The sequence below is a fragment of the Dendronephthya gigantea genome, unplaced genomic scaffold (genome assembly GCF_004324835.1).
Source record: "Dendronephthya gigantea isolate DGI-Jeju-01 unplaced genomic scaffold, DenGig_1.0 000077F, whole genome shotgun sequence".
In the NCBI taxonomy this organism is placed as follows: Eukaryota; Metazoa; Cnidaria; class Anthozoa; order Malacalcyonacea; family Nephtheidae; genus Dendronephthya; species Dendronephthya gigantea.
In genome coordinates this window covers 307,134-317,816 of record NW_021163087.1, presented here as the reverse complement: position 1 = coordinate 317,816, position 10,683 = coordinate 307,134, and the positions used below count along the sequence as shown (strand labels likewise).

Genomic DNA, 10,683 nt, shown 5'->3' with positions numbered 1-10,683 from the left:
CCCACGGTACACACTTGTTAGCACTATCAGTACCGGTCTAAAAAAATTGTGGATGGTTTGCAATTACGCGTTAAGGTAAGTTTCACACGTTCCTTTTGTGGAGTTCGCATCTTCTAGATTTTTATCCCATATTGTGTTGTTTCTTCATGTAGCAGCCTGTCGCAGCAAAAATACCCCTCCTGGTCCGTACACGTACGACTGTATTACATAACTGTAAACGTCCGTATATACTTATTGTATTGTATTAAATCTACTATTCACATCATCAAAATTGCTTTAGAAAATGAGTCACAATTGGCTGATGCTTTGCTTTGCGATCGGTGTTCAATGTTTGGTGTTTCCACTTACAAATGCTAGCCAAGCAGATTCGTGTTTTTCCTCTTCTTTCTCAAGAGCCATTGGTTACATCCTTCAAGGATTTTTACTTGGTGAAATAGAAGTCGATTCGATCATTGAATGCAAAAGACGATGTGTTGCCATTGCAAATTGCAATTCATTGAATATCTTGTCAAATTCAGACGGAAGCTTCATGTGTCAGTTGAACAGCCACCTTAAAGAAAGTGGTTTGAAGGAACAATTTGTACGTCATGCGTCCGGGGAATATTATGGTTTAAAGGTAAGTAAGTAATTCAGGATAACACGTATATCCTTTGTTAGTGATTTGGATAGCCGGCGAATTAAATTCAGTTTTAATTAAGAGGTGCCGAAAATAGTGTTCTTCAGGAAAAGATTGTGCTTTGAGGATGTTCTCGATTTTGACGGTATAAACTATGTAATCGAATTTTTCAAAATTATACAATATTTTATCATTTTAGGAAAAGAAATTGTGCGAAGATAATGGAAACACTTGCAGCTCCGGTGAGAACCCTTCTTTATAAGAAATATTTAAAATTAGTTGATTACAAGTCTAAAATAAAATATAGGCTGGTAATCACCGAAACCTGAAGCGATTAATAAGTACACAATTTCTCTGACGTTGTTTTAACACGAAGGTTTCTGAAATCTAAAAATTTTATATGCGATTTTCCTCTTTTGATAGATGTGAACGAATAATCAGTTACAAATGCTTTGATGTACAAGCGCTCTTATTAGAATATCAGTAACTAACTGACTCATTTACATCTATCAAAAGAAAAAAATCGTATTATGACAGAGAATGCAAAAGATGCTTTCGGAAAAACTTGGATTTAAATTGATAGTAAAAAATCTACAATTTTGGGACATTTTTGGAGTGTTTTGAATAAGTAAATGGGTAGATTTTGTATTTTAAAGAATGCAAGTATTTTGTAAGTTTAATATGTGGATTTATCAGCACATGTATGATGCCTCTGAACTTATTTGTCAAATTCGTTAAAATTTTTTTGGTGCGGTAATTATTTTCTGTTTGAAACGGAATTGAAATTTTGCTAAAAATTATACTAGTTGTAGTATTTAAAACTATTCGTAGCACAACTATGATTATTGTTGAATTTGATAGCTCGAGAGTCGACTTTATAATAATTGTTCTCGATATAGGATTTCACTTATACGACTTCGATCATTGAGCAGAAACGAGTTTTATACAATTTCACCATGTTGGAATATATGTTAATTGCTTTCCCTCGAAATTTTCATGCATGTATTTCTGGTAGAATATAAAATATATTTGTGACTGAAATGAAACTGGAATTATTCTAAGAAAATCCTGAAAAGGCTCGGCCCCAGTGCATTCTACAACTTAAAATTTACGTAATTGAGCAATTCTATAAAAGGTATTCTTGAAAATTAAATAACTCCTCAAATTATGACGAATTAAAGCGTTAGATATCTTCTTTGAAGTTTGGCATGGGGTTATTAAACATAGTTGTTAATTGCTTGTGATTTACCCCATCTAATTATTTATTTTTATTACGGCGTAATAATACATTGGGATCTAGTAGTTTTTTACAAGAAACAATGTATGTTGACTGTGATATAATTCAATCTTCGATTCTAGATTCGTCTTGGTTTGCTTTCAATCAGAGTTTTTTCCAGCTTGTCAGCGATTCCCTCACATTTGAAAATGCACGAAAAGTTTGTCAGAAGATGAAAGGTGACCTCGCGTCCACATCAAGTGACGAGGAACAGGCATTCTTGTACAAAATATTTCTGGATAGTAGTCCCGCGAGTAAGTACTAAAGAGAAAGTTAATTCCTCAAAAACAAATATCCGTTGACAAAGCTGCATGGTCGCCAATGCCAAATGCTAATTTGAGATAAGCCGCGTTCAGATTAGTAGGATGAGGAACCCTGCTAATTAATGGTCAAAACGAAAAGTTGTCATAATGCTGCTACACGGTGTAATTTTTCTTGCAACTTAATTGCAACTCTGCTTTTAACAGATGTAAATTAGTGATTCAGAGTATTCAAAATTTAGGTGTAAAAAACGTACATGGAGTGTAATAAACATAAAGGGTTCGTAGTTGCCAAATATACATCTCTCAAAAGTAGAATTTCATTCCAAGTTGCAAGAAAAATTGCACCGTGTAACAGGGACTTAAGAATATCGCTTGAATGGTGGGAATAGTTTGGCTAAAGCGAATTTGAAGTTTTATCTGACGAAACTTTCAATGCCTAAACTCAATTCAATTGTGGTAGATTTTTGTTGTGTTCTCCACAACGAGAGAAAATTCACCGCTTTATATAAACCAATAACTTTAATAATGAAGCTTTCTCTTTCACAGACAATCACAATTCTTTTACACTACGACTTGCTTTGCTAAGCATTGTTCTTATCACCTGTCAATCACCACTAAATATAGATGTTCGATTACTTATGTCTAATTATATTAATATTAATTATGGTTAATGTCAAATCCCTAGTTTTAACATAAATTCCCGACACAATTAAGTAATTTAGCTTGTAAGTACACGACGTAAGTACTTACGTGAATACTTACGTGGTGTACCTACAAGCTATATTATACTTATCGATTGTTACCATGCCAAATACCAGAATATTATCAATTCAATTAGTTCGTAAAAATAATCTAATATTCGCGCTTTGCGCCTTTTTTGAGGCAAACGGAAGGGAGGTGGTAAAATGTTTCAGGGAATTTGAAGGAAAGGCGGAAATATTCGAGGCATGCACGAAAAACCGCGCAGGGCACCAAGAATTGTTATCTCCTAGGGCTGGGTGAATATCACACTGAACCTCGAATGAATCTATAGTTTTATGCAGGGATATTCGGTAAACGAATATTTGTTAAAACAACAGTGCTTTTTCTGGGCTTATTTTGAATTTCAAATTTAGCGGGCAGCGAAGTGTATGTTGGGTTAAACGATATTACCCAAGAAGGTGTATTTGTCTGGAGTGATGGATCTCCAAATCTGTACGCAAAATTCCGTAGCGGAGAACCCAACAACTACGCTGGGAATGAAGATTGTGTTGCATTGGCAGAACCACTTGGTGATGCTGTGTTTAATGACCGATCTTGTGATGAGGAAAAAGTATTCTTCTGCGAGACAAGTCTTGTGAACCTTTGAGTTATAAGTGTTCAGTAACAATCTCGCGGGATTCTGCATCATTTTAATTTTCAAAACAGAATGAAACACTGCAAACACTATCACTAACCTCACCTTAATTAATCATTAAATAAATTATTATGTGCTTACATCGATATAAACTTGTAATTTAAGTAGCAGGTTTATCCACATTTAGCTGAAGCAAAATTTCTCTCACTCATAAAGGCTCAAAATTTCCGCAGGTATCTTATGTAAAATTATGATCTACGGACAGTTGTATACTGAAACTCTGAATCATTTTTTAATCACCATTTTATGGGTAAAACGTTATTATTTTTTATTTTTTTGTTTGCTTTTTTTTCAAAATTCTCAATATACAGGGGTACTTCATGTTATTGCTTTTTTTATCACCCCACGCGAAATCCACGTGCCGTTAACTTGTGATTAGTTAACCAAGAAACTGAGTTAACAGAGTACGTTTTGAGCAACGCAATTAAGACATGTAGTTAACTAACCTGTCTAGTTATAACGCTAAATATACTTAACTCCAACTATCTTTTTATACAACCAGTCGCAATAGATGAGATGCAAAGTTTAGATTATTCGTCTGCGAAAAACTGAGCCTGTTGTACTGAGAGAAAATTTGACGTAATTTACGAAAGTCTTCCTAAATATAGCTAGTCCTGCTTTTTCGTTCACCGCACATAAAGCAAACAAGCAAGTGATATTGCTATTGCAACATTGTAATGACACAGAATATTCTAGAATAACCGCTCGTTGTAAACGGGCTTAGAACAGAAATTCATTTAATTGTTTTTGATTTTCTTTTTTGATGATTTTCGCTAAAATTCGGCGTCTCATTCTATTCAGCCTTTTCACCAGCAACGTTCTTTGCATCGATATTGCGAACGCCCGGCATTATGAACTTTTACATGTACGAAAATCTTAGAAAGTTAGTGAGTAAGTTATTTACCGTTTCCAGAATTGTGAAATATAAAATTTGTGGCATACCACAGTCCAGAGGTATAACACCTCATGCAAGCAAATTCCATGTTCGCGTTCCATACGTAAGCAAGCAAGCGTTCAGTTCTCCAAGCTGGCAACTTTCGTTCGAATAAATTAAGCCAAACGTTATTAAACGTTTGTCCAATTCTTGATTGCTATTTTACGGATTCAACACTGTTAGCCAATGGGAAACTGTATATTTTTAACAATTGTTTCGTTGAATTCGTTCAGTAATGACACTTTGCGTTCGTTTAACGCTTTCGGTAAATGTTAACTCTAGTTAGTCGGTCGCAGATTCAGTAGCGACACTTTGGAGGAATTTTGTCACTTGAGATAAAAAATAATTCATGGAGGACTTGCTTCAGTTGAGACGGAGAACGAACCATTAGTTGAAACATAGGGGAACGTAGGGGAACGTAGGGGAACGTAGGGGAACGTAGGGGAACGTAGGGGAACGTAGGGGAACGTAGGGGAACGTAGGGGAACGTAGGGGAACGTAGGGGAACGTAGGGGAACGTAGGGGAACGTAGGGGAACGTAGGGGAACGTAGGGGAACGTAGTGGAACGTAAAGGAACGTATGGGAACGTAGTGGAACGTAGGGGAACGTAGGAGAACGTAGGAGAAGGTAGGGAACGTACGGCAACGTAGGGGAACGTAGTACAACGTAGTTGAACGAAGGGGAATGTAGGCGAACGTAGGGGAACGTAGGCGGGCATAGGGGAACGTAATGGAACGGAACGGAACGTAGGGGATTGCCAAGATGGAGTGATAGAATTGATGAGTGATTAATGAACTCAAAGTTGCCAAAATTATCCTAATTTTGGAAAACGTTGTAAAAAAGTCGCGTAACACAATCTGTCTGTGCCTAGTAGAGCCGCGCGATTAAAAGTTTTCTACATTTTCTGAGGAAAAAATACCTCGCAGCAAAAGTGAAATAGAATTGGATCATAGTGAGTAATAATTTGATTGTACACGTAGTAGTAAAAGTAGGAAATTAAAAATAAGGGAATGAAATGACCAGTGACTACCTGTGCACGGCAGCCAACTGCATTGAAAGCAATCAAAGAGTCTCTTAACAACAGAAAACAAATGAAGACAATTTACCTCAGGTTGAGACAGCAAAGTTATTATTCTCTAAAATAAGTTTCTTTTAATCGCATGGACACGAAAAGTATTAATACAAGTAGTCATTGATTGGACGAGTCTCAAACGTCGTCCAGGTCTTGTGTTTGTCTATATTTTATGCCGCAGCAAACCTATTTTGTGAACTTCCCTGTTAACGGTAAACTTCTAACTTAACATGTAAAAAATTAAAATCATGCAAGGCCAAGGAATAAGTTAATTGTATGAAATCAGTATTTGTTTGCAGCCTCCTACTCGAGGTCTCAAAACAAAACAGGTCCAGTGTCATTTGCGGTTGTCACCTGTAGAATATTTTACATTTTAAAATTGAACCTGAGTTTACTTGCTCGGGTATTTTCTTCATACTATACGCTATATAATAATAATTGCAGAATAATTTATCCTTTTGGAGTTTATTTTCATTCACATTATTAATATGACAGTTGTAAAAACTGTTTTGTCACAAAACATGATTATACCAGCAAATTGCTGGTACTCAAATACAGAAAATTATTAAAAATTGCTTTGTTAGAGATTTATCAAATGAATTTAGTTCCGGCTGAACTTTCAATCTGGTTTTAAAAAATTTATAAATCCTATACACTCAGCTCGGGCGGAAATTTTTTACTGTAGCCAAATTACATTTGAATAAAAACGTCCATGTAATCATGCAGCCACCTGTGTTGTGGTAACCAACCGCATAGAATACAGCCATAGCAATAGCATATACATGAAAACACTTAAAACCACTGTACACAGATTTTAACACTGTCAGTACCGGTTTGACCAAATAGTAGATGGTTTGTAATTACGCGTTGAGGTAAGTTTCACACGGTCCTTTTGTTGATTCTGCATCTTCTGCGCTAATGAAAACATCAAAACTTCATAATCAGCTGTTTTGCTGTAAGTCTCTTTATCATTACTCTTTATATCAAATTTATTTAGAAAATGAGTCACAATTGGCAAATTCTTTGTTTTGCGATCGGTGTCCAATGTTTGGTGTTTCCACTTGCAAATGCCAGCCAAGCAGGTTCGTGTTTTTCCTCCTCGTTCTCAAGAGCAATTGGTTACATCCTTCAAGGATTTTTACTTGGTGAAATGGAAGTCGATTCGATTATTGAATGCAAGAAACGATGTGTCCTCAGCGCAAATTGTCATTCAGTGAATATCATGTCAAATTCAGACGGAAGCTTCATGTGTCAGTTGAACAGCCACCTTAAAGAAAGTGGTTTGAAGGAACAATTTGTACAATATGCGTCCGGGGAGTATTACGGTTTAAAGGTAAAGCCGGGGACAATAGTCCATTTGTGGGTGATTTGAATAGAATGGTTTTATTTATGCTCATCTTGAGGTTTCGTTAAGCGGTTAAGCGAAATATGAAACACCTTGCTAGCTGATGCAAGATGACAACATTTACTGTTCTCTTTGTGTGATATGACTCATTCCAAAGTAGTCAATGTAATTCTACAGTCTCTCTGAAACATGATAGAAACAAAATTACATATAACGGGGCAGACGATACTAACGATATTACTGGATATATCTATTACACCAGTCTCAAAATACATAACTTCTCCATGGTACATTCATAGTTTACATGGTACATTCATAGTTTACATGGTACATTCATATTTTACATGGTACATTCATAGTTTACATGGTACATTCATAGTTTACATGGTACATTCATGGTTTACATGGTACATTTATAGTTTACATGGTACATTCATAGTTTACATGGTACATTCATAGTTTACATGGTACATTCATAGTTTACATGGTACATTCATAGTTTACATGGTACATTCATAGTTTACATGGTACATTCATAGTTTACATGGTACATTCATAGTTTACATGGTACATTCATATTTTACATGGTACATTCATAGTTTACATGGTACATTCATAGTTTACATGGTACATTCATAGTATACATGGTAAATTCATAGTTTACATGGTACATTCATAGTTTACATGGTACATTCATAGTTTACATAGTACATTCATATTTTACATGGTACATTCATAGTTTACATGGTACATTCATATTTTACATGGTACATTCATAGTTTACATGGTACAGAGTAGCAATTTTTCTTGAGCAAAATTTTTAAAGATAAAGTCTAAAAAGAACGTCTTTTGGAGGAACCTCGTTATTGTGCATGTAGCATAAAGTTACACCCTACAGTTTTTAATAATTATATTTATGATTTCATCGTTTCAGGAGAGGAAATTATGCGAAGATAATGGAAAGAATTGTGGGCTTGGTGAGTACCTGTTTAGAGAAGATAATAATGTGGAATATATATAGTTGTGGAGTTTTGTTCATCTTGAGGTGGCTCAAACTTTGCAGTTGAAAAATATCATAGCCAGATATATACATAAGATATCAGAGTTGATGTAACATCATTGACAAATAGTGTTATTATATATCACTTGTCAAAGCTCGCTGTTCCTAGCCATTCATTGGTCGAGAGCCGAATCACGCCAGAGTGGCGAAATTTTGATGTTGCTCTGATTTACTGTAACATAATCTAATGTTAAATTATTTAAACTAATAAAGTAATGTGACATAGTCTAATTTGCTGTGACATAATTCTAGATGCATCTTGGTTTGCTTTCAATCAGAGTTATTTTCAACTCGTCAATGATGTTCTCGCATTTGAAAATGCACGAAAAGTGTGTCAGGGAATGAATGCTGACCTCGCCTCTACATCGAGTGAGGAAGAACAGGCATTCTTGTACAACACCTTCATGAATCGTGAGTACTACGAATTTAGGCATTATGTAATAAGAAGTTAAAGGTTCTTAATGAATCAATATCTGCCAATCAGCTAAATACCCATCGAGCTAATCGGCTAAAATCCCCCGCAATGCACCAGGCCATTGTTTCCAATAAAGCCAGCATTGGACATTTTGGCTGCATTGACAAATCTCGTAGACGATCAAGATATCACATCTTATCTCTCATTCGACGAGTTCTGCATGCTAAGAAAAATTTTACCTAATTCTATTTTGCCACTCTTGGCTCATCCTAACAACGCTCCCTGCGATTTGTCTTAACATGGCGTCCTCACATCAACACCCCCCCCCCCCTGTCACGAATATTTAAGTTCTTGATATACCTCTCGTGTTTTACTTGCAACGTTTAAACAATTTCTCGATGTCTCGTTTCCATTCTCCTTTTCTCGATTTTCTCTCTCTCTGTGCTCCTCCTCTTTCATTTCTGGCAGACAGCAATAACGTAATGATAAACATTAGGCAATCAACACTAAATGATCGTTCCCAGCAGATCATGGGTATTTGCACCAAGACGTCTAACTAGACCAGCAAGATCTCTCTTTCTATTAACTAACTGCCAATTGGTTCGCCTTGTCTTAATTTGGTTTTTTTTAATTGTTGAAAATGTTTCATTGTTCTCCAGATTACTGTTAACGCCACGTGTGTAATGCTTCTGTAAGCATGAAATGACCCTGAGGGAATAAAGACGCTCAAAACGCGAATAAAAGGGAGAAGCGCTAATAAAAAAAAACTAGAAATACATGCATGCAGCAACCCCTCGCTATTTCAAACAAAGTACACAATTTCCTGAGTTAACCTGACATAAACTTATATTATGAAATGACACAAAACTTAAATCTGTCTGTATCATATTTTACCGAATATATTATATATCGTTATTAATGTTTCCATCATGCGATGAAAAAATAATCATAAAGCTAGGGTAAACATTGGCCGTTCAATTTTGTTGCATTATTCCATGGCGTAAACTAAGTAATGGTTTAAAATTAAAGTGTCAAACGCTCAAAACAGTTTAAAATCTTCAGAGACAAAGTTAAATTGCTGACGTTCGCATTGAAATACAAACTTTCTGTCTTAGCCAATCAGAACGTTCGTTGATTACCAGATGTTATTCGCGCATGCGCATAAATTACAAAACCACCCAATGTCAACCGTCCATGACATAGACTTTTGAGAACTTTGGATTCCCAGCTATGTTATCCCGGGTTTCGGGTGTAATTCCTAATCTCCGAGCGGAATTAGTACTCTCGCAGGCGCTCCGCACTCGCTCGGGATAAAGTAAAATAGGTGCCAAGCAAGAAAAAAATGGTGGGAAGAAAAGGCGAGAAACATTAGATTCGCCGTCCCTGGGGCGAATATTTGTTAAAATTAATAGTTATTTTTTGCTTCTTTGATTTGAAATTTAGCGGGCGACACATTTTTTGTTGGCTTAAACGATCTTGTTGAAGAAAATGCGTTTATCTGGACTGATGGATCTCCAAATGTTTACGCAAGATTTTTCACTCCGCAACCTGGCAATGATCCTAACAGTGAAGATTGTGTTGTCATCTCCACCTTAGAGAATGGTGGGTATTCTGACGTTCCTTGTGACTATAAATACAAATTTTTATGTGAAACAACTTTTGGAAACCTTTGAGTAAATAAATTCTTTCGATATAGTACGCAGTATCATGGCAATCAGTATAATTTTAAAATAAAATGTATTACGGTAAAATATCCAGTAATTAAACTAGAAGTACTTTTAACGAACTTGAACAATTGAAACTTAATATTAATAAACTTCTCAACGTATATTTTAAAAGCTATATACAGTAGGTATAGGTACTGACAATCATTGAGTCATATTATTTGGGGTAGTGTATGTCTCGAAAACAAAAACATACAGGGTAAACACAAAAACCTAAACTTGTTTGACGCCAAAGAAACGCAGGGTTTAAAATACAAATTCTGTTCATTAGGCGCAAGTTTGGGAAATGTTTTTTTAATCACTTCAGACAATTTTCGTGTACATTAGACCGATAAATAAATTTCTACCTACGCAGTGAGGAAGGCTCATTTTTTCAGCGCATGTGCATGTTTAATGTTATTCAGCAAAATTTTATTCAGTGGATGAAATGCAAAACTTTTCATTCTTCGGCTATTATCAACCGCTGAAAAAATGAGCCTGCTGTAAATATTGAAAGACGGTTACCAAATTCTCCAAAAATTTCCAACACCACCCCCCCCCCTCCAGTTTAATTATAGCTAAAATTGTTCATTTTTATTCAT

The 10,683-nt window shown here is 35.6% G+C and overlaps 2 protein-coding genes across 2 annotated transcripts; both read left to right on the top strand.

Moving 5' to 3' along the window:
* LOC114532058 (C-type lectin lectoxin-Thr1-like) lies at positions 1-4,857 on the top strand. Its single transcript, XM_028553646.1, has 5 exons — positions 1-75; positions 281-616; positions 816-858; positions 1,976-2,146; positions 3,271-4,857. The coding sequence occupies exons 2-5, from the start codon at positions 284-286 to the stop codon at positions 3,501-3,503; spliced, it is 780 nt and encodes a 259-aa protein (XP_028409447.1). The 5' UTR covers positions 1-75; positions 281-283; the 3' UTR covers positions 3,504-4,857.
* Positions 4,858-6,396: 1,539 nt separating this feature from the next.
* On the top strand, positions 6,397-10,683 carry LOC114532081 (ladderlectin-like). Its single transcript, XM_028553671.1, has 5 exons — positions 6,397-6,430; positions 6,556-6,891; positions 7,838-7,880; positions 8,216-8,374; positions 9,822-10,683. The coding sequence occupies exons 2-5, from the start codon at positions 6,559-6,561 to the stop codon at positions 10,049-10,051; spliced, it is 765 nt and encodes a 254-aa protein (XP_028409472.1). The 5' UTR covers positions 6,397-6,430; positions 6,556-6,558; the 3' UTR covers positions 10,052-10,683.